At 41.0% G+C, this 25,262-nt stretch overlaps 1 protein-coding gene across 2 annotated transcripts in view; it reads right to left on the bottom strand.

Moving 5' to 3' along the window:
* Window positions 1-1,484: 1,484 nt before the first annotated feature.
* LOC132974097 (DNA repair protein XRCC4-like) overlaps window positions 1,485-25,262 on the bottom strand; it is a 29,623-nt gene continuing 5,845 nt past the window's right edge. The window contains exons 4-8 of one of the 2 annotated variants that reach the window (XM_061037905.1): window positions 9,694-9,860; window positions 8,938-9,102; window positions 8,558-8,658; window positions 5,796-5,937; window positions 1,485-2,252 (exon numbers count right to left, since the gene is read on the bottom strand). In XM_061037905.1, the coding sequence (XP_060893888.1) occupies window positions 5,804-5,937; window positions 8,558-8,658; window positions 8,938-9,102; window positions 9,694-9,860 (567 nt within the window). In that variant the 3' untranslated portion in view covers window positions 1,485-2,252; window positions 5,796-5,803. The remainder of the gene's footprint in view (window positions 2,253-5,795; window positions 5,938-8,557; window positions 8,659-8,937; window positions 9,103-9,693; window positions 9,861-25,262) is intronic. The other variant, XM_061037904.1, reaches the window with a different exon arrangement.

Here is a 25,262-nt window from a genome sequence, read left to right as displayed (position 1 = left end):
AGGAAACACATATTTATGTAGATCACACTTAACAAGCGTCATGTGAAAAAAGAGAAAGTCTCCCTGCAGCCACTCCGCAGCAGGTCGTCATTATCATACACTTAATGTTCAACTGCCATCCTCTTATAAAAGCCGCAGAGCAATTGCTTTAATCCAAATAATGAGGCCAAACAATTTCACACCACCATCTCAAAGAGAAACCGCTCGTTATTTGTAACGATCAAAAGGCTGTTTTAATGATTGGGTTGAAAAAAAAAAAAGCAGATACTCCTTGCCACTGGCAAAACTTGTAGACCAGTGCAGAAAACACTTCATGACTGGAAGTGAAGAAACCACTAAATGTGATCGTCAAGTCTTTCAAGTAAGTTTATGAGTATTATTATCAGTGGCTATTACCAACGTATAAAATCAAATGCTGTGAGCACTTCACACTGGATTCTTTTAACATGGGGGGCAGATTGTTTATTACACCTCTGATCATAATTCTATATATCCCCAAATCTGTTTGATTCACACAACAAGAAGTAAGGCAACAATCAAAAGTACCTGTACAAGTCAACAGTTTGTCTAATATGTCTGAAGAGCAAACTGTCACATAACAAGAGTATTTTATGAAATATTCCCCAATACGCAGAAATCCTCCGTTTTCAAACATAACTTGTGTAAGGCCAAGTTGTTTCAGACATTACACTGTAAGGTGGGCAGCAGTGAGAGCAGAGTGCAGACGAAAATCACACAAAGGCCACTCTGTCTCACTGCAGGTCTTCGGCGGGAGAGCAGGAAGACTCCTGTCATTTCCCTCAATGTTGGGAATCCTACAGGTGCAGGTAGTAAGTGAATGACGATGATAAGCAAGAGACTGTATGTTTAATTTCAGCTTGGCATCGCCATCATCGCTCTTTCACAAACAGGTATTAACCTTTTATTCAGATGCAAGGGCTGCTTTACATGCAGGTGATCTAACCAGTGGTTCTCAACTGGAAGGTTGTTCCACAGTCTTGGAGCGTAAACGCTGAAAGCGTTGGAATAACTAAGAGAGGAGCTGGAGGATCTGAGGGGCCGTCCTGCTTCATAAACTAAAATCATCTCTGAGAGGCAGTCTGGTGCGAGGTCATGTAGTGCTTTATAAACTAACCAAATAATTTTAAAATCAACACAAAAACTAACAGGCAGCCAGTGTAAAGATTTCAAAACAGGTGTGATGTGTGATAGAAATCATATTTTTCCTATTTTATTTCCCTATAATTCTATTCATTCGAGGACTTATTTTTAACATTTCTTCATTCCAAATTCTCCTCTGTCCATCCATTTAAGACCTCTCACAAGTGAATGATATAACGTAAAAACATTTATTTTGACACATTACGGCCTCAACTTGAATTCTCTGCTCACTCTTCTTATCACAGTAGATGCTTATTGTGGAGGTAATCTTGTTTATATCGTGTGTGATCATGTGAGGTTAACAAAATGCTGAAGGCAAAGAAAACATTTCAATGTAACACATTTATTTTTGAAAGATTGAATTAACAGGACATCTTATGTCTCATCAGGCATTTCACAACGGATAACATTTACAGAATTGCACAAAATAGAGTATTCTTTTCATCTTCACATTTTTATAATATATTTCTTTACATTTATAAAAAAAATGAGTAGTTTATTTGGTCTTGAGTCATAACACTAAAATCTACTCATTGGAATTGATACATATGAAGTATCAAAAATGCAATCTCGTCAAGTTCATTCAAATAAGGACACAAAATAAACAAACATGTTATAGAACATTCTATATTTATTTATAAGACATGCTATTGTGGCAGTCTGAATGTCAAAAGACTGAAATATTCAGTACAAACTACCCTTATCCTCCCTCATGTGTTGCCATGCTTATCTAGTTATCTCAAGAAACTGATTTGGTCTTGGAGAAAGTGTGACATTCCTGCGGGGATTACAATACCAGCAAGCGCGTGTTGTGGGATTATCCTGGTGGCCACCCGTGGTCTTCAGCAGACATATAGGTATCATCAAAATCATAAAAGACAGCAGGAGGGTCCAGAAGTCAAAGGTAGAATGGTCAGACGGAGACCCTGAGTAGGTCCCCATAGGTTCATTACTGTCAGTGTGAAGACACACTGTGATGACCTCAGGACCTAAAAGTGGTAGCAGAGGCAGAGGAAGAGGTGAGGAGGTGAAGATGCAATCCTATTAACCTTCTGTGAAACACCCTTCAGGTGGTTTGGTCCATAGAACATCTACAAAACAAAAGGACAGATGAAAATGAGCGAGAAAGAGGGAAGTTCAATTATTGCAGACTAAATTCTAGTGTGGAAAGTGGAGATGAAAGAGCTGGGCTATAGTTTGATTTCATAATGAAAAGAGGGAGGAAAACACAAGTACGACATGATGAATAAGCAGCAGCAACCAAGCAGTTTGACTTCTCTGTGACACCCTGTTTTTCTGGGTGTAACCTGTTGTCCCTCAGTAGTTGTTACTCTTTCTTAAGTCGCAAAACAGATCCAAGGGGGCTTGGCAGGCCAATTCGAGCTGTGGGCGATCTCTTCAGAAATTGCTTCCATACTCCTGATCCAGATCCTTTATAGCTATCTCCAAGTCATTACCAGCAACGCAATCCATTCCTGGGGAAGCATTAAGTCTTGCCAACGTAACGCTCATAATCGAGTGTTTGAGAAATGTAAAGCAACATTATGTAGGAATTTGGTTTAGTGCTCTTTGGCGCCCACCGAAGGTATTTGAGTGTGACTGCACTGTCGTAAGAAAAAAACAGAGTGCTGTGATGCCTCACCCACTACTCCCCATCACAGACGACGTGCATTTGTTGACGAGAGAGTTGTGAGAAGTTAAAGACTCATAGCGACCGACAGGGTTCAGTATCATTACAGGATATGTTACAAATATGACTGAGCTAGCAGTTCCAGCCTGCCAACTTTTGGGGTAAAATTGATTTATTAATGTATTTTGTTTGTATGTAAGCCTGAGACTCTGTTGGGTAAGATGACTTTCTGCACCCAGTAACGTTACGTCCCAATCTGCTATGAAGTATATCTGCAGGGATGTACATCCAGCTTCTTGCTCGGTCACTCTCTCTTTTTCTCTTCTTAGCTTCATTCGTCACTGTTAATCTGCCAGTTGAAAGTGGTTGTACTATATGATTTAAAACCATTTAAAGATGGAAAAGTGACTTATTGCTTCTTTAAGCATGATTAATTGTTCATCTTTTTGTCTGAAAGACAAGAGACATGCAGCGAGTCTCTCATGAGAGTTGTTGCAGGCAGTCTTCACAGTTGAAGCAAAGCAGAAGGGATTGTCATGTATGGTCTCACTTTCTAGAAATAGCTTTCACAACCTGGGCATATCCAGGGTAACCCCTTCAGGACACTGTTGCCTGGCTGTCACTGTTTTGGTGTTGTGTATAAAGGTGAGGGTTGACTCGCCGAATGCAGCGTGCCACTTAGCTGTAGCGGGATCCCAAAAAAACTGTTCATTGACGAAGCCTTCAATTTAGGGCTTGAATCATGTACATGATGATTGTGGATGTCATCTACTCAGTGAGGAGGAGGACACAGACAAGACAGGGAGGAAGAAAGGTAAAAACAAGAATAAGCAGACAGACATGAGAGGAGAAAGTTAGTGTTGATATATAAGACTTTTACTCAAAAAATACATTTACATTTTTTTTTTATATATATATAGATTTACTATTTCCTGATTTCACTTGAATCAAAGCTGAAATAGTTTAGCATGTATTCCACCCAAGAAGCCAATGTTAGTTTTTTGGAGGGAGAAAATCTATGTTTGCATTGAAAGAATTCAAAGACAATAATGCAAATGAAAAAAAGAAGAGCATGTTTCTGGTGAACTGAAAGTTAGATTAGTCTGTGCTTAGTTGGACACAACGACGCTCCACACTGCAGTCATTTTCTGTTCTGTTTATTCGACAGCCAACACCCAGATGTAAGCTGTGGGAGGATGTTATGATGTTTTTAGATTTAAAGGAAATGTCTCAACAACAAATGTAGGAGAGGTGATCAAATGAATATCAAATAGACTGAAAGATTGATGACAACTGGGGGATGATATTATGTTCATAATGCAACCAGTGAATCAGGAGATGTTATTCTTTGCGGTTCCAAAAATTACTTTAGTATTTATTTTCGGACTAAATATGAAGCACATTATAATATGATAAATGTTGCTCTACAGACCCTTGTTTTAGTAGCTGGAGCATAAAAACAATGTGGAATGTTAGTCCGAACACATTTATGTGAGTCGGTACAGAATTAGATATCGTGCAGCTCTTGAATGAGATCCGACCTAACCACAGTCCATGTTTGTATGTGTGTTTGTTCAGTAGACACTTCTGCAAATCTAAACATTAACTGAAGCAGATAATCTCTTAAACTCTGGCAGACCCACCAGGCAGTCCACAACTAGAATATCCCGCTGCAGAGATGTTAATTCTATCTGGATGCCAAGGAAAAATCTGAAATGTAAAAGTAGTTATGTGCCAAAGATGATGTGGTGAAAATCAGAATTTGTACATTTTGTTTTAAGGCCAATTACATTTTTGACAGACCCAAAATGTCTCCTAACCTTTAACCTTTATGCCAAATAACCATAGAATGTAAATATTAATAGACGAAGCCTGAGTGATGTCACCCATCTGTTACTTCGGGAGGCTTGGGGTCTCATCGATGGCATTAGCCATGCTGGATATCCTGTCTCTAACTTTCAGTTAACCTTACGACAGACTGAGAGCTGGAGCTGAGGCTGGTTTTAAACATCACACCCAACTGTCAATCAAAAAAACTGATGAGATATCACAAAACCCTCACCCGTATAGTGTGTCGATAAAGACATGATCTAATCAGACCTATTTTGTTTTTTAAACCAGGCTGTAAACATGTTGATTTGTGCTGTAAAAACAGACTTTTAGACTGGGTGTGTATGTGACTTCAAATGCTTCTGCAGCCAGCCTCAAGCGGACATTGGACAAACTGCAGGATTTTGCATTGGCTTCTTTTTTCAACACTGGAGGTTTCCACTTAAAATCCATCCAAAAAATCCATCTTTTCTATAGCATATTGAGACCAGCTTCCCAGCTGAGACCAGTACTGTCGTCAGAGGGAGAAGGAGGAATGCTGGATGTCCTTAATGAGTAATGCAGACAATACTGCAAGATGTCAGATGGGTAAAACTAATTGCATAATTATGCAGAAATACGCTGGAACCTGAGCTGACTGTTAGATGCTGGGAAGTTAGCATGTCTAGAGGTTTTTCTGTTTCATTGATTATGACGACAAAGTGATGATTCAACCCTCTTTGAATCCGAGCAGTGGAGGGAATGGGAGATAAACATTTATTGGGGAACCCCACATCTGGTACTGTGGTGGTTCTTCAGAAGTTTGTCTGGGCGCAAATCAAGTTCAATGAAAGTTGAGGGGAAAATGTTTTACAGGGTCATTAAACTGTGCTTGAAATGATTGGCTTGCATGTTGTTTAACTATAGTTCGAGGCTACATGGAGCAGATTATTATTAAACTGAAAAAAAAAGAATGGAGAGGCATTGTGTGACATGATAAGTCTTTGTAAAATACAATTGTTTAAATCTTCCAATCTTTTCTATGTTTACATCTTGTTGTGCTGCTGCACATGAAGAGAGGCTCCAGAAAACAAGCTTCATTTCAAAATTTAAGTTATTCAGCGGAATACCTGAGCAAGAGCAATTTTGATTCCAAATATGGAAATGCATGGGTTGCCTTGGTGATGCGACTAACCTGTGGTTTTACTTCGATATGGAAGGTTCTGGGCTCGGCGTGTGAATAATCCTCCGCTTCCGACTTGGCTGTTCATCATCATCCTCATCCTCATCAGAAAAAGTGCGGTCCAGAGAGATGCCCTGGCACACCAGATTACGACCTGCACACAGGACAGCACATATCCACACAGGTAGAGGTAAAAATACAGAACATTTGACAGATCTTCCACTGATACCCGGGTCGTCCAATGCTCATTTCATATCAACAGTGACCCTTGACTGCTGGACTATAAATTCCTCAAATGCCTCTCTACACCTCTAAACTCTTAACAACCCTGATGTCTTGTCTGTTTCCAAATGTTTGGGGTTAATTTAGTGGTTTCATTGAAAAGGACCAAATTCTTTATCTTTATTGCTTAAACCAATTGCTCCATCTGTGTCATTTGTACACACTTGTGTCAGTTTTGAAGCATACTGCCTCATAACCTTTGCTAACCCTTGACAGCTCCACACCGAATTTCCTGTGAACTTTATCGGAAGAGATCTAGCATTCCACACGAGCCCTGTTCCCCTCGGATACAATCATTTATATACAGACAGATACACTTAACACACCTGTTTGCCCTTTAACACTGCTGCTAGCCTGTTCAAATTCAAAGATCTACAGATTGAGCAGATGTGCTAGATAAAATACATAGTTGAGCAGCTGATTGATGAGGAGATACCATTTTAGTGCAGATGCTACAATTAACTATACTGTAGATGGTTAGTATGATGAAGAGAAGTTAATTCAGCCTTGGATTACAGTCTATCCATCAGTTAAAAAGGCTGTATGTCATTGTATCTATCATCAATCAGACTCTCCCCCATCCTCTCTATCATACGGTCTCCTGCCTCTCGTTTCATTCTTCCTCCTCCATCTCTTATCTTGTCACCTTTCCTGACTGGTATGCTTCTTTTTTACAATCAGGTGGAAAACCTGGAGGAAAAGGTCAAAAGAGAGTTTCTTCTTTTTGTCTTTTATTCTGCGCTGTCATTGCTATCTCATATCAAGGCCATCTCATATGAAAACACACCCCGAGGCATCAGGGTTAACTGGGGCCAAGCATGTCAAAGGAGGATTGTGTAACACACTTTGTCAGTAGTTTGGGTACATTTGTAAATGCAGAAAAATAACACTAATTTGGTATAGTGCACACAGTTTCTGAACTGGGTCAAACTTTGCAAAAGCCAAATGGGTGTGGACTCTAACTAAACCCAACAAATGTCAGTGACGTCTAGAATTCACTGGAGTTTACTTGATTTAATTCCTGTATATGTTTACTAAAATTCTAAACACAAAAACTGACTGTATATTTCATGTCCTCATCAGGAAGATGGCCATGATTAATTGGTTGCTAGGGTTACAAACTTATGGCCAAGAGAGAAAAGGCCAAAGACTCTTTTTTGTTTAAGAGCTGACACAGAGTGAACAGATTTTTTTTTGAGCTGACTCAGAGTGAACAGATTTTTTTTTGGAAAACACACCGATAAAGTAAAAAAAAAAAAAACGACAATACGAGGGGAACATAGGGAACAATTAATCAAGGCTCAAAGATAAGAGATAAGTGCCAGGTAATTTTCACTCACAAGTGTAAAAGACAATAAAGCTTTGTGAAACTTTTTTGGACGGCTAACATTGAAGTGTGTGAGCCAGGACCCACACTGAGCAATCTACAATCTCCATCCATCTTCACGGAGGCCAGGATGGAAGCATGACAGGGTGTGTGTACATGTGTGCGTGTGTTATTGAGAGAAACAACAGAATATGACGATGCCACTACAACATCAACGTATTCTGCAACTATATTATCCTATCGGGAGGGCTTTAGTTTGGCTCTGAACACAAACACGACCATTGATGAGCCACTGCTGGGTTATCCCAGCAGACTGCAGCGCTGTTGTGCGGGGTGGGGGATATTATTGATGTGACATCAAGCCTGCTCTGCACAACGCAGGAAGGGAGACCACCTCACGGTCAGCCGTGTTGAAGCAATTGCAGCAGACTTCTCTGGGTGGGTGACTCACTGATGAGTGTTTTCCCAGAACCTGGCCACCCGAGGGTATACACTCTGCTTGTGTGTGCTTTAAAGTTAATGTTAAAACCCCCTGCTTACATCATCAATTACATTCAACTGTCAGGTTTATTAGACAGTAAAATCAGTTCAAGGAAAGCTAGAACTCAGGAGTTACACTTAAGAGTGTGTATCAAAACTGAGTCACATCTTGACCTATGAAGTCACAGCGAGTACCAGGAATGGGCGAAAGTTTGCCATATTCAATACGTTCACTCCCTGCTCCACCAAAACACTTAGCATGTGAATGTTAGTAGAATACCGTATGTACTCAAGTTAAATATGCAGCAAAAGAATACTAATGTGAAGCTTACACTACCATCAAACTCATGCACATTTGTTTGGTTAACAAATACAAAGCTTACTGCCAATTCTCATTATCTTATGAAGAGCATTTGTTGGGTCCTGCCTTCCCTCCTGGGGAAACCCTTTGATTTAAAATTCTGCAGAATTAAGGATGGATTGGATCTGGTTTTTATAACTGATATTAGTGTTGCAACATATGACCAGGATGAAAACACTCAACTTTTCTTTTTTTTTGCATTTGTTTTTCCCAACTGTTCATTCTATAGTAGGTTGATAATGTATTTTTAATTGGTTTGTTAGCAGTGTTACCCCTCTGAATAAAAAACAGCAACAAATGCACTGAAACACTAAACGTCCAAACCTGTGATGAGGATAGTGGGCTCCTGAGACGGATGAATGCTCTGGAGTGACTCGGCTGTGCGGTCCTGACTCTCATCTTCACCAGCACTTATGTCATTATCACTAAAGGAACAAAGCATTTCATGTAGAAAATCAGTGTACAGAGGACCGTTTGTTAATTTAGCTGCCTCAAAAATGTAATCATATGAGTTGGAAAGCACACTACTTGAATAAACTGTTAATGTCTATATGTTGAGGTAACATCGGGTAGCATTTCATCAGACAAGTTCTGTAATTACAACACATTATAAAAGCCAATTCTGTGTATGAGGCACATTAAAGAAAACATATTTCCCTGATCCACTTGAATATTAAAGTTGTAAAGCTAGCTGACCGACTAACCTTTGTCTCGCCTCCTCCTCTCTCTGCTGGTCATCAGCCTGCTGGAGGTGCTGCAGAGAATCCTGCAGGCCTCTGATCTTGGCCTTCTTCTCGTTCAGCACCATGACAAAATGTGAGTACAGCTCCCTTTCCAACAACTCCTTATCTTGAACATGCTTCTTCAGCCTGGTGGGAAAATCACAACAGCAAGTGCCAAGACATACATTGGACTCCCACTTAAACATACATATATATAGACCAACGCATGTTTCAAACGTGTATGGTTCTTTGTTTTCATTCTGAGAGCAATGATTGATGAGACTGATGCTGATGTCTCCACCCTGTACAGGCACAAGTCATTTTCATCCCTGGCAAAACACCAGTCATTAGACATGAATGAACAATCCCATTTGAAAAGAGGTCAAGAACCAGGGATGTATAAAATGAGAGAATTAGGAGTGAAGCATCTGATGTTAGTTCCCAGAATCACAGGCTGACTTTGCAAGACTGGGTGGAACCCTCAAAAGTCTCAAACCAGTGATGATGTCATACTGGGTGACTGCTGTGCATATAAACAGCTGCAAGCACAACAAAGGGAGTTTGCATGCAAACAAGATAAACAACAAACAAAAAAATCAGCTCTGAACATCTTGAGAAAATAATTAGATTCTGTCCGGGTTTTTTCCGAATAAGCTTGACATTTGCTCTGCAACACATTATCTTTCCCAAATACAAGTGAAACAAATCTCAGGGCGGCTGTCCTCAATGCGCTCTTACTGTCTAAGAATTCTCTGGTGCTCCTGTTTCAGTCGATGATTCTCCTCCAGCAGCTGGCAGTTGTCTGACTCCAGATCCTTGCTGTGCTTTAGGGACTGGCCAATCATCTCCCGGTTCAGCTGTAAAGGGTCTGGAGCTGGCTGGAGCGCCACAGAACCCAAGTGCACCTGAAGAGAGGAGGAGCAGAAGGGAAGTAGAAAATAAAATGCATATTGAGAGATTAAATCAACTGGACTTGTAAAATGTCAGTGGCATGGGAATCAGTGCATGTTTATTGCAATACAAAAATCTTCTCAGCAGATTGTCTGGCTTTATTATTCATTAACCACCACAGTGTAGCAGAGAAAGGCACCAAAAACCCTTTCTTTCTATCTTTGAAAATCCAACTTTTAACTCATTCACCAAATGTCAAGTGATGGACAGCAAAAGAATGAGCTGTTTCCATTTTTAGTTTTTTTAGCTCAGTATTATCTCATTTCCTCAGGATTACTGTTAAGTGATCACATAATCATATATAATAATGTAAACTAATGGGACATATCATGGAAATTAACACTAATCTTTAATTATTAGTGGACTTTGGTTATCTGGGTATTGATTAGTTTTTATACCCCCAATATGGATCTTTGATAGTTGCACTCCTTCCTACTTGGCAATTTGAGTGCAGATCACCAGCAGCCCTCTATGCAATGAGTGGGATGTGGGATGACCTCAACCACTCTTCTTCTGCATTGACAGGTGACAGTTGGTTCATGGCACACATTAAGTATAGCCTCTAGGTAGCTCCCTTTAATTTTTGTCATACTGGGAGGGGGGAAAATATTTAAGACTCCATCTCCCAGCAGTCCCAGGAGTACCTGGGGATCCTTCAGGAGCTGCAGACAAACAGAGCAAGAGAACTCAAATCCAAAGCCCTTTTTCAAAAGCTGTTTACAGTAGAAAATAAAATATAGAGTATGAATTTGCACATTCACAACATCCTACAAGGCTCTTCAATAAAGAGGAGCCACTAAATGACATCACGTTTTCTATGAAATGGGAGACTTTCCTCCTGAACAGGAGAAATACAGGATGCATTCATTAGTCACCAGAAGACTATGCAGGTGAGCACATAGTTTCCTCTCTGTTGCTTCTTGTCTGTGACTTTTTGGAATCACAAGCAGGCTTCAGATGTGATAAAACATTCCTCACTTGGTTTATTTGGCTGACTGTGCAGGGCTGAGGTAAGCAGAGATGGACACAAAAACTTGGACTTTTTTTAACATTTAGTTCAAGGCTAACATTCTTTTCTGAATTCCACCATAGCACCCCATTCTTAAATATGAAAAGAACTCTACAGCAAACAACTACATTCAAATACAAAATACACCAAGCACTGGAACACCTGTAGACCTGGAGTGAGTTTTTGCACATCATAGCTGCCACACCAAACATAATTTCCAATGGCTGGACAATCTCTGTTTGCCTGTTGCCAATGGAGATTCTCCCATGCAAACACAGAAACACTCCTACCTACACACACACACACACACAGGTACTGCCGCGTTGCACTGGGAAACCAGAAGGTAATGTGGTGCTAAATCTTCACTGGGCTGCGTCAGGGTCTCAGACCCACTGTAATAAAGCGGCCATCTTCAAAAGCTCTCATAAAATACTTGTCATTTTTGTCCCAGACTGATTCTGTCCTGGCAGGCCACACAGCTGTTTTTACCTCCACTGGTGAACCTGAACATGTTTCAGTGAGTGGACGTTCACTTCACATCACTCCCACAGCTTCACTGCCTTAGTCCGCCTGTCTGTTTTAAACCCTGATTAAGTGAATCTGTAAATTACACACTACCCATTGGAACAGCATGACCTCATTCAGCGTCATTTGGATGCAACGATATGCTCAACTTGCAATAAGATTGCAGAAGCTGGGTTCATGGTGATAATGGATTAAGATTTTTTTTTTCACCATTTTTGTAAAGTTGTACGTTAGTTTGGCTTTTTTACTGCCTAACGCCAAGTTGATTGTATTTCCTGGTTTGATAACAAACGCGTTTATGATAAAACACATCGGGACTTCCACTAGATCGCAAAGTGATGTGAGTAATTGAAAACAAGTAAAAGAACAAACAACAGTCAAAAAAAATGATGTTGGATTTATTTGGACCCTCTGGAGAGGCATAAGCTCTTCATTTGTAACCTGCAAAGGTGTGGTGACACTCCTTGTGAAACATATGCAAGGAAAAGAGAGACGGGGGGGGGGGGTTGCAATTTGTTCATCGATAGTGGATGGCAATCTTACATGGATAAAAAAGTAATTTAGTAAAATAGTCCCCACATGTACTGCGATTGGACACCCAGGTACCGTCTGTGTGTGGGAAACACTGGCAGTGCATCATCCACTTTAAAATCTTTAAAAAGAGAGGTAAAGGCAAATAGTGTCCTTTGATGTTTATAAAGTTGATTAATTTTGCACTTTACGGACTTGAATAGTTCCTTCTGTGTACTGATGTGAAACTGTCTTGTGAGGCACCGTTACATCTCTAGCATCATTCAACTCTGTAAAAAAAAAACTTTTTGCATTGTAACTTGCTTATTCAGTTTCAGTGCTGCAAATTACACCACGCCAAACAAAACCTGCAAAGGTTTAAACAAAAGTCCACCTCACAGCATCAGGACGCAGAGAAGACCACCCGGGACCTAAAGAGGATGAGTTTCCTAAGAACTCGTAAAAGTCTAGAGAGCAACATCGGTATGTCACAGTGATCCAGGGCAGGCTCGTCTCAGGGGTTTAAAGGGATACTGAGCTTCCTAAGTCGTGTTCAAGTTGGCATAGCTATCATTCGATGTTTGCACAGGACAGTCCACCATTATTAAGAGCAGTGAAGCTAGAGTAAATGAGTCTTCAGTAAAAATGGATGTTTGCGCTTGATCATCATGACAACTTTAACACCAGCATTCGTTTCATACACACATGAAGAGCTGACAGTAGTGGTGGTGTGTCAATCATGAAAGCTTTGATCTCCTCCTCCAAGCCGCTGCTACCTGTGCTAAATCTCCACTGGTCTTCCAGAGGAAAGTCTTTGAGCAATAAATCATCCCATGTGAAAAACAACAAATCATGTGAAGGCCAAAGACTCCGACATACTGACGTGACTGATACTTGCACACTTTGAAGAATTAAACTATTATAATAGCTGGGACTTTGTCATGAAACTTTTACCCACTGGTACAGTTTAAAATAATTAATCTTTCTGAACAGTGGGTTAACATGTTATTACCAGTTCAAATCCACAGATACAGAAATGTAGGCTGCTGGAAGCACAACACTTATTTACTGGCTTCATGTTGGAAACGACACTCAGCAGCTGTTTATGTCTTGTGCTCAAACGATTGGTGCCTTTACTTTCACAGTTAATGGGAATACTTATACTGTAGTAAACATACAAATTCCACATCACCAAAAGTTTAGCTTTATTTTAGTGTGCAGCATGGAAATAGGAAGGAGGCAGTAAACAAGATATACATCTGAAAATATACATGACCACCATATTCATTTTTAACTGCCAGTACTCAAATAGGAATCGCTATTCAAGTGATTCAATTCCTTGTTGAAAAACAAAGAGAAATGTTGAAAGGTTCAGTTTATTTTCTGGAGCTTCTGTTTCTCCCCTGAGACTCGGAGATAAAGTGAAAGGTCAGCCTCCAAACTGTTGCCAGCTTCTGCCAAGGTGTGGGAGGTCAGACTGTTTGTCTGTGATCCACAACCCACTTCCACATTTTTCTGCTGTGTAACTTGACTAAAAAGGAAATCAAATAAGCAAATTGTTTATAGCTTTTTTCTTTGGCTTCAGATAGCAAACAATGATGTGAAAATGTGGGCTCATTTATGGCAATAAAATAAAGGCAGCTGAAACGGCATTAGAGGACAAAAAGAGGCAGAAAACATCTAAAGGAGATGAGATGCAGCCTTCATCTCTTTGTCTTCTGATATAAGGTCAATGAGTTCACACAGCTCTGAAAGGTCACCTTTGGGATGAAACATACTGTATTGGGATACGACATCGTGTAGCATCATTAAGAAGCGAGACAGAGGGTTTAAAATCTTGGTTTCAGGATAATCAGGATAGATTATTCGGACTTTCAAACATGAGTTGATGTGCATGTGTGTGGTCTAAATGTTTGTTTGTGTGCCTGTCTCCAGACAGCCAACCAGACCATAAGGTCAGCCCCATGCAGAAGAGGGAATGTAGGTGTGGAGGCCAAAAGAACACAGTCACAGTTCCACCACAACAAACTTTGGGCACTGAGGGCACAAAGCCTTCCTTATCACTCTGTCCAACACATAGTAGGTTGACACACACAAGAGACAATGAGCCCCATTTTACGACAACTGATATTCAGTAATATAATAGTAACTCAGCATGATTTAAATTAAAGCTTAAAGACTCCTTGCACATTTATCTATCTCGTCCACACATTAAGTCAAGCTCAAGGTTTTTATATTCAAACTATTTCAGGTAAGGTCAGTCTTTTCTCTTTCCTTTTTGTATTTCAAATTCATTATTGTGTCTTTGGGCCCAGGGAAGTGGGTGGATCAGGAGTGTGTGCATGATGACAAAGAGACAGTGTTCAAGGCCAGGCAAGGTCACTGAGTATGAGAAGTGTGGGCACTGTGCAAAGATCAAACTGTGGCATCAGCTTCCAGGTCTGCCGTGCAGAGGCGTGAGGCCAGATAAAGAACCGGAAGTGAGAGGCGTCATCAGTGAGTCTCTCCAATAACATCCATGTTCCCATACACATAAGGAATGCTATGGCACGGTACCAAGTAGAGTGCAGATGGGGGGGGGGAATCACTTTTGGATCAGCTGATTGAACCTTGAGTTCAGAGATGTATGTTACAAGGCAGGAAGATATTATTAAGATAACTGATTTTATTATAGTAAACATCAGGTGGCAAACCTAAGTTCAGTAAATGACTACTTTGTGGTGGAGAGATGCGTTGGTGTATTTGAAGCTTAAATGCAGTCAGGATTAAAATCTGGTAGTCAGTCGTGCATCTTTTTTCCAGACACTGAGAGAAGAAAAACTGGTAATAGCAAATTAAATGCAAACAAGTTACTAACTTCTGTCATTTCTCCCTCAAAGTTTGTATGATAGCAGTTTCATCTGAAATGTATTTAACCGATTTTGTTCCACACTGGATCCAACATTTGCATCATTTACATTATATAGTCGGCCACTTCTGTTTGGGGCTGACAAAACATGGACACTGCTAACATTAACTAATCAATTAAATACTAAAGATGTGAGCCTTTATCTGGTGGGGGGGGGGGCATATTTTGTAAGTGGCCCATACGTTTTTAGTTGACAATGTAATATCTAAAAGGTATTTGAATAAATAATGAATCATTTCAATCCTTTAACACAATGGTTCCCAAAGTGGAAGTCAGGACGTGCTTTCCAAATACCAAAGTAAAATGTAAAATTGTGTGTTTTATAATTTTACCCGTTATTGTGAACATATACAAAAAAAGCAGGTCAATTAAAGGTAAAACTATAATCCTTCAGTGATATTTCTGCTGAAATGAAAGTAATCTGTACAAAATTGTTCAAATGTAAGGTTGCACGTGCCTGCAACAATGTAAGTGTCTGTTGAGCTTGACAAATAACCCCCCCCCCCCCCCCCCCCCCCCACACACACACTCACAGTGCTAAATTCTGTGCATGAAGATAACCTATGTTCTGCTTTGAGCGTTTCTTACAATAAATTACTTGTGCTAGTGTTTCAACTTTTTAGTGCATGTGCCAGACTGCTCAACTTTAAATGTCTTAACCACCACCAGGGGCAGTGGGGGTCCTCATTTTCTATGTCCCAGGCCAAGTTTAGGAACCCCTGCTTTAACAGACCAAAACGCCAAAAGACTTGCTATAAACATTTGAATGGTTCTTATACAGTAATCCGTTTTTTCTATTTTCGTTGGGTTGACTGTTGACCAAAGTATAAATAAAGTAATGTACAAAAAAGGAAGAATATTTCTGTTTTTTTATGGCAACTGTAGTGGAAAAATACTATCTGTCTGTTGCCTTCGTTTGACCTTCAAAGATTAGGATGTTCGTGCGTCATTTAGCAATTAGAAACTGTTTCTCTGTATGGCCTCGGTCTGTATCTCCAACAGGAACACTCCTCAGTACCTTATAGAAAGAAGCTTGCATAGATAAATCACCAGGCAAACTAGCAGAAGGCGTAGTCACTAGGGCTGAAACCAATGACGATGTATCACTCATGTATATGCAAAATACCTACACCCTGTGAAAGTATAAATATGCTCTGCAACCGGGACTGCCCCGGGAATCTTTGATGCACTTGTGACTGATGTTATTTTTGTAGCTGATTACCCCTTTTGCAAAATAACTTTTTATTATATGCAATAAAATACACAAAGACAAAAGACTTTGACTTGAGATCTTTCATTACCAACAGAAAAATCCACAACAAACTTGGTGTCAGAAGTGGGATTCCAGGCTGATCGCCGTATCCACGGCAGACGGTGACTGATCATCCAGGACTTTGAAAAAGATCGTCCTGCCTCAACCCTGAAAGTTTGAAGGTCGAGAGGACCGACTGCGGCTGTCACCTCGGAATCCAACGAACGAGAAAACCTCCTAATTCACGGTAAAAACATTCTGATCTCACAATTTAAAAGTCAAAGGTCACTGTGTATTCTAGGACAAAATTGAAAGGTTTCTATAACTACGAGGTAGTTAGAATAAAGGAAGTTCAGGTGACTTCGCCAGGCCCGGAGGAGTTCAGGTGACTCCTTGAATCCGGTGAACTTGGATAGACCAGTGTAAAGGTAAAAATTTACACAGATTGATCGGGGACGCCCGATAATCTTACAGGACAGACACCATGGAGTCTGCAGGGAGTAAGATGGACGGGGCTGACCTGCAAGGTCCAATTTTTGTGTTTATGAAAGGGAAATACGGAGAAAAATGTTTGTCATGTGTCGAATATTGGATAAACGAATGTGGATTTCCTGATAAAGGAAGTCTAAGCGTGAATCAACTGATACAGTTACAGACGTGTTTGAAAAAGAAGGAAGAGAAGGTTAAGTCTAAGAAAAAGATTAACAAAGAAAAGTTGGAGGAGATTGAAACACAAATGGAATGTTGGAAAATATGGATGACAGAAGCAGAAGTCAGAGATAGGAAACAGACAGGGAAAGTTTTACCAAAAATGAAATGAAAAATGATGAAAAAGAAAAACCAGATGCTTTCACTGATAACCCCACCACACCCCCTGTGTCTGCTCTTTATCCCTCTCTGAACGGTGGAGTTCGAGGCAAAGAAGACTGGGTTCCCATCTACATGGCTCCACTTATCCTGCCCCCACAGCAACCAGCAATCAGTCCGAACAATCCCTTCTCCGGACAATCTCAAGGGGCCTGAAACCGCCTTTGAAAACGTCATGAAAATGGCCTTTGGAGAAGGCCTGAGGAAACCCATCCTAGCCCGGGTCCGCTCCACCCTTGTGGGAGGCTGGGCTGAAGACAGACTGCAAGAGCTCCTCAAACACGCCAAACACGGTGATCAAAGAGAGAAAGAAAAGAGAGACAAAACTGCCAGACACCTAGACACTGCCACTCTAAAGCTCAGCTGGCTCTCACTTGGACAGCCGCCCTTTCAGAGGACAAGGCAGAGGCCGCGGACGCGGAAGGGGCCAAGGGCACGGACTCGAAAGAAGATATTCCCGCACATATGACCCCACCAAACGTTTTAACTGCGAGAAGCATGGCCACTGGGCCAAAGACTGTCCAGAAACAACCAAGAGAGGGGGACGGAGGAAACCGTCGCTGGGGCTGGCAGGACAACGAACAAGTTCCCTATGCGTCGGACTGACCATCAGAGAGAGGAGTTGGTAATGTACCCGCACACACAACACACACATTACACGCTCCACGCAATGAAGAGCTGATACACTGCTTGGCTTAGTTCAACAAAGAATAAATGTCCTAGAAACCCCTCCCAAAGGAAAGGAGGGTACTTATACCCGTCTCTCCTCTGAAGCTTATGAGAAAATGCCAATGATAACATGTAACGTTAAGGGACAGAATGTCAAATTTTTAGTTGACTCAGGAGTCACCCACTCAGTTTTAAAAACATCTGAAATGTCTTTGCCTGACAGTGGCCGTTTTTCATGGTCCACGAGTGCCTGTGGTTCTTGTGTAAAGGAAAAGTATGGGATACCTGTCAACTGTTCATTGGAGTTTGAGGGAGTACAAACAAAAGCTAAACATTCGTTTTTAATGTCCAGCATGTGCCCGGTTAACCTTCTGGGGAGAGATTTGTTGTTCATGTTAAAAATGTGCTGTGCTTAACCCTGCCACCCTCATGCCTTTACCGGGTGAGGGTGAACCCCATTCTTGCCTTGCAGAACTCCAACACACCTGCACCCTGAGACCGGACCTGAAAGATGTACCTCTCACTAACCCTGACCTCACTAACTAATCTCATTTTCCATGTTGATGGTTCTGCTTTCAGAGATCCTGCACGGGGCACGGCCCATGCAGGAGTTTCTGTTGTTGATGATGTTTCTGTTGTTTGTTCCTCTCCTTTGCCTTCTCATTACTCAGCACAAGCAGCAGAACTGGTGGCCCTGACTGAAGCCTGCAAAAAGGCAAAAGGCAAAACTGTTACCATCTACACAGACTCTCGTTAAGCGTTTGGAGTTGTGCATGATTTTGGAGCCCTTTGGAAACATCGCAAATTTCTCAAATCAGATGGTAAACCCATTTTACACCATCACAAAGTTGCAGCTTTGTTAGACGCCATCCTCCTACCAGCTAGTACTGCTGTTTGCAAATGTACTGCACACACCTCTGCCCGAGAGCCAGTGTCTCTAGGTAACGCTCGAGCAGATTCAGCTGCCAAAGCCGCAGCTTCCTCCACTTCTCACACTATCTATACACTGACTCAACTTCCTCACCCTCCCCTACAGCCTCCCTGTCTACTCCGGCCTCTCTCTCTAGCCCTGCAGAACGAAAGCTCTGGTCTCAAAACGGCTGCCTCTTCTCTGCGGGTGTATGGAGAGGTCCAGATGATAAACCTTGTCTCCCTCGTAGACTGATTTTGACCTATTGTAAGTTGGCCCATGGCCTAGACCATGTGTCAAAAGGAGGGATATGTGCTGTAGTTCAAAAACATTGGTTCACAAAAGGATTTTCTACATTTGCAGCTGATTTTTGTAAAAACTGTTTGATATGTGCCCAAAATAATCCAGGTAGGACCAGACCTCTGACACATCAAGCTGCACACCCAGCACCAGACAGACCATTTCAACATGTCATGATGGATTTCATCGAACTAACCCCCAGTGAGGGTAAAAGGTACTGTCTGGTACTGGTAGACATTTTCCAAATGGGTAGAAGCTTTTCCAGCCAAACATGCCACTGCCTCAGTAGTAGCGAAAGCCTTACTAACAGAAATCATTCCCCGGTGGGGAATCCCTGAAAAACTGTCCTCAGACAATGGCTCACATTTTGTCAACGAAGCCCTACAACAGCTTTCCACACAGTTGCGTTTTGAATTGAAAACTCACTGTTCTTATCATCCACAGTGAGGTGGCGCTGTCGAGAGACAGAACCATACTTTGAAACAGAAACTGGTAAAGTGTTGTAAAGAAACAAAACTCAGTTGGCCCAGGTGTCTGCCTATTGTCCTGATGTACATGAGAATGCGAGCGCGCCTGCGATGCAAACTCTCTCCCTTTGAGATACTGTTTGCAGGTAGACCAAATGTCGGCGTGGGACCTCCAGGACCTCCAATGGACACCGCCCTCTGCGAGGCGAGCATGGTAAGTTACTGCATATCCTTAACAAAATGTCATTCTGACATCAGAGCACAGGTAAAGGAGACACTCCCACCCTCGGCTGACACGCCGCTCCACGACGTGAAACCTGGTGATTACGTGGTGATAAAGAACTTCAGGAGGAAGTCCTGGCAGCATCAGCGTTGGCTTGGACCTTTCCAGATCCTCCTCACCACTCACACGGCTGTGAAAGTTGCTGAGAGAGCCACCTGGACACACGCCGCCCACTGCAGCCGAGTCCCGGATCCGACAACTCCACCAACTGACCCTGACACCTCCGGATAGATCCTCTGCTCCGGCTACCCTCCCCCGCTGTCATAGACTGAGAGACAGCCTACAGCTCCTGCCATTGACAGAGGCAGAACATCATGGAAAGACCATGCCCCTGGCACCCTTTCAGGAACCACCCCGGCCTTTGTGGGCTGAGAGGGACCACCTGCATCCTGTTCGTGCTGGCCGGCTTCATCCTGGCCCCCTGGTTGTGGTATCAACTGCAGGAGGATAAACTCCCGCCACTCCTCCCCCTATATTCCCTGCTTAACCAAGACGATGTCCCTGAGTTACCTGAACAACCCTCTTTCCTCAAACCTCACTCCTCTTCCTCCTCCTCTCGCGCTGATAACTCCTCCGAAGATGAGGACATGGTGTAATTGCATTCATATGTGTTGTACATACCCCTTTGGGACTTCATTTTTCATTCCTGTAAGCTTTGCACAAATTTTAAGATGTCTATGTCTTACAAAAAACAAATGCACTCCTACTCCTTTCTTCGTCTATTTTTATGATGTCTTCTCTTAAACCTACCTGGTGTGAGCGCACGGATGTTTGATGGACTCTTTCTTTGATTATTGTATGGTTTTGAAGTATGGTTTTTGTTTTTATATAGACATTTTAGTATTTTTATATTTCCTGTGGTTTTCAGGGTGATATTTCTACTGTTGTATTTTTCCATATTCTTTGTTGATTATTTGTAATCAAAAGAGGGGAATTGTAGTGGAAAAATACTATCTGTCTGTTGCCTTCGTTTGACCTTAAAAGATTAGGATGTTCGTGCGTCATTTAGCAATTAGAAACTGTTTCTCTGTATGGCCTCGGTCTGTATCTCCAACAGGAACACTCCTCAGTACCTTATAGAAAGAAGCTTGCGTAGATAAATCACCAGGCAAACTAGCAGAAGGCGTAGTCACTAGGGCTGAAACCAATGACGATGTATCACTCATGTATATGCAAAATACCTACACCCTGTGAAAGTATAAATATGCTCTGCAACCGGGACTGCCCCAGGAATCTTTGATGCACTTGTGACTGATGTTATTTTTGTAGCTGATTACCCCTTTTGAAGAACTTTTTACTATATGCAATAAAATACACAAAGACAAAAGACTTTGACTTGAGATCTTTCATTACCAACAGAAAAATCCACAACACAACCCATACACTGTATTGCTTGTGACCATTAGTCACAAGCAATACATGCCAGTGAATAGCATCACATTGATTAAGAGTCCATGGCTCAACATTCATTAACTCATCAAACAAAAATGTACTGAATGTATCTCGTCATTTACCACCATTATTCTTTTCCAGCATAAATCGAAAAATCACAATAAACTGAGCAGTACTTTTGAAGTACTTCAAAGCTCGACATGGGTTGATTATGTTTCATTGAGGACACTCTGGCAAGTAAAGCTTTACCACCACACATGGTGAAAAAGCTGCCTAATGGCATAAATGTGGACAAGAATGATGAACCTCAACCAAAAATAAGGAGATAAATCTGCTTACATTTGAAGAGGGGACACAAAAACAAGCCAATGAATTATAAAAGCAATAAGGACAGACATGCATAGGTCAGCGATTAGTGCGTTGGCCGCATTTCAACTGCTGTGTTTTTGCCTTCAGTCAACATTCTGATTTGCCATTTGTTATATTGTATTTCATTTATAGTGCTTAGCTTAAAATTATCATGAGCATGATTTGCAAATATTTGTGTTTGAACATATTGTATAATTTCACGCTTCACATTTTGAGATGATTCAATCTGAAGGAGAAAACATGGACTACTCCAGTGAAATTTGTGGCTGGCGTCATACTGCACAGCTGAAATCCCCAGTGAACCGTTACACTAGTTCTTTTTGGCAACACAAAAAGTAGAAACAATCAGTGTTACACTCATCCAGCCAGTCTCAGCCAGGATCCCGCGGTTTCATAAACCACAACTGTCAAGAACCAGAGTCCAAATCTCTCTGGTCTGAAGACAGAACTAAGCTCTGAGTGCTACTCAAAGAAAAACTGACATTTGGTATAAAACTGTCATGAAGGAGCTGAATAACCAATCGCATCGAGACAGGCCTTTCACTACACTGTCCCCGAACGAGTGCTGGAGAAAGGTCTGGTTAAACCCATCATAATTCATTATCGGGGTGGGGGGGGGGTTGGGGGGTTGGTAGTTTGTACCTCCATCAACAAATCACAATCTTCTTGGGTGGTTCAGAGAAAAGGCTTAGTGTACTCAGGAAATTCGGAATTAGTGACATTAACACGTGGAAAGACAAGACTTTATGATGGCTAAGTGGCCAAAATAACTGAAGGAACTTAGTAGGGCTTCCTTACTGCACCATCCAAATCTTGGTCAAATATTATCATATTCAGCAGCAGTTTACTTGAAAATCTATTCACACTGTCCACATGCTGGGGGACTGACCATCATGCAGCCTGTCACAGCACTTCATTGTTTATGGAAAAAAGGAATGGATTGTTTCATAAAGAGCAAGAGAGGCGACAAAGCCATGTATTAAAATGACTTTGGCTGAAGGTTAAAGGTGCACTATGGAGTTTTGGTAGAGAAATGTAAAAGTTGGAAAATTTACAGATTCTGTGGTATATGTTCATAACTATAAACACAAACTGTCCTCAGAGGAAAATTTGCTCCTTGGAACACTTTTTGAAGATAAAATGCTACTCAAGAAGTGAAGGTGGTTCGCCCCTAACAGTGAAATCGTAACTCTCCTGGTAGCTTTTTAGCTCCAAACTGTGTTCCAGGGACCCATTTTGTCCTTTGAATAAAGTTTGTGTATTTAGTCCAGAAAATATAGCATAGAATTGCTTCACTTCTCCAACTTTCAAATTTCAATACCAAATCTACATAGTGCACCTTTAAGTATAGTACAAATGTGTTTTCAACTTGAGTTATCAGTTCACTGATATAAGTCTTCATTAAAGCCAGGTAACCAGTTAGTTAGTGGCACATAGTTTGAATGCTGTGAGTGAAATGGAGGTCGTCCTAAAGATACTGTGACAGTTAGTCTATTAGTTAATCGAAAGAAAATACACTCTTATGTCAAAAACAGCCTGAATCTAGCTTCTTTATTTGTTGCTTTTCTTTATTTTTGACATTGAATAAAGAGTCGAGAGAAAATATGAAGTCAGGCTGTGCAATATGTCGCACTTATTATTGTGGCAAAGAGATGAACTCACATTTAATCCAATGTACATTTTGTGACATAATTATCATGAAACATAATAAAAAGGTTCAAATTAAAAGTTGGATTGGTTGGTCGAGAGAAGAATTTCACTTTGGATTCAGGGAATTCGTGATAAGAATTAATTTTTTTACAAATTATTAAACGATGACTTGATATAATTACCATGACCTTAACAGTAAGAGAATAATCGGCAGACATGCAGTATCTGTTCCTTTTACTTCTGCCGTAACAAAGAGTGTCTTTACTAGCACATGTGAGAACTTAAATAATGATTTTTCCACCAATGACAGATTGGTTCTTAAACAGTCATTAAGGAGGAGACAATGTCTGACTTAGCCACGTAAAACACCTGCTTAGTAGTACTTTTACAACTAACATCCAAATTACACTCATCATTACAACTTCTAGGGTCATATTCATAAAATATTAATGTCAGGTTAAGTTCAACACCTGTTTTTTTCTCCAGCCTCCTTTCTTCTCCTCCAAGAGGAAACTCGCCTCATTTTTGCTCATTTCTGAACCCTCAAATTATCTGGCTGGGAAAATATGTGCCACATTTTAACCTCTGTGACGTGTTGGGGGAAAAAAAGTGAACCCGTAAGAAAAAAAAGGAGGTGAAAAGAAAAGAAGCAGGTGTTAGACAAGAGTGGTAGTTTGCACTTCATGCAAATAGTCCTCGGGGATTCTTAGATTTCTTTTCTACCACACACATAGTGGCGCACACTGATGAATACTGTCAGCAGTCGTGTGTGTATTGATTGTGTTTTTCAGAGGAAAACTTGGGCCCGGACATAGATAGTTGGGCCGCTATCAATCATTATGTGTGGACTAGTTGCTCCCTCAGGCTACAGCTTTCCACATTCCAAACATAAAAAAGCCCACTACCACCATCACATGTGTCTACAACTTTTAGTCAAATCATCTATACCTGATGTGAAAATTACATTACTGAAACATGAGATTTGGTAACATAAAACAAAGTCAGATTCTGTTGAAATAATCATTAAGTACCCAAAAAAAAGCTTCCTCAAACATATGGTATGTCTGCACATGTCCTGACACTGACACATGCACACATAGGCACACTTGTATAAACAGCAAGCACTCACAGAGACAATAGAAAACCAGAGGGAGTCAGGGTATGAAAGGAAAAAGGCTCTAATCAGCTGTTGTTTAACATTGTTAGATGGGGATGGCCCTGTCCATAAATCTAGTTTTATAGTCTCCAAAGTGTTCCTAACCCCCTGGCCTTCTCCCTCTGGTCTCCTCTACCTGCACAGCAGTCCCAGAACCCCAAGTGACCTGCTCCCTGGAGCACCATGACCTATACTCCATCAAACCTGTCAGCTCTGGTGAACTATGTAAGAATCTCCCAGTGCACAATGTCTTCTTTAGCGTTTTCAGTTTTTCTTTGTCAGTGACAGTTGTATTAAACGTGTGTGTTTATGAGAGGATTTGATTGTTTACATTAACGCAGACTATCTCCCCCTAACCTTTAACGAAAACTTTTTCCTATAGTGTTTACGAGCTGTGGTCATTAGACGACTACTTTATACTGTCGCTCTGGGACGACTGGTTACAAATGATCCCTATCTGTGGCTTTTTTCCATAGCGGCCTAAAGGCAACCAAGCCTTTCTAATTTTGCCATAATGTGGGTAGACTATAAACCTTATCTTTTAAACAGCCCCCCTGTAAAACATAACACTTCCTTTCTATTTGGTTATACGTCGTTAGATGCATTCCTCCTGAGGGAACAGCGACAAGAGTGAAGAGTACGAGTTGTGACATCCAAGAACAACTGACACATCTTTACAGACAACTTTCTTAAACCACCTTCAATAGAATCCTCAGCATTTTGGTTTAAAAACTAACCAAGTAAGAGAGGAATTTGTTTAAACAGATTTGTTTGTGTATTGTCCCTGAACAATGATTTTGAGGGTTGATTGTTCATTGTTTGTTTGTTTTTTGCCAACAGCCCTATATGTTAATGTGCTTCAGGTACTAGTGAGATAAGGACAAAAATCTAGAGAATCTGTGTGCTTTGAAGAGCAAAATAATGAGTTGTGTCAACTGCAACTGTGAACATTATAATATTCATGTCACAACAAGTTAACAATATGGATTTAAAGTTGCAGAGATGTACTTAAATGTGCTTGAACGCCCTGCACTAAAAGTGTGCCGGGATCAACTTTTTTTATTTCCATTTTAAATTATTAGAGGAGAC

The sequence above is a fragment of the Labrus mixtus genome, chromosome 5 (genome assembly GCF_963584025.1).
Source record: "Labrus mixtus chromosome 5, fLabMix1.1, whole genome shotgun sequence".
In the NCBI taxonomy this organism is placed as follows: domain Eukaryota; kingdom Metazoa; phylum Chordata; class Actinopteri; order Labriformes; family Labridae; genus Labrus; species Labrus mixtus.
This window is presented reverse-complemented; position numbering and strand designations above follow the sequence as displayed.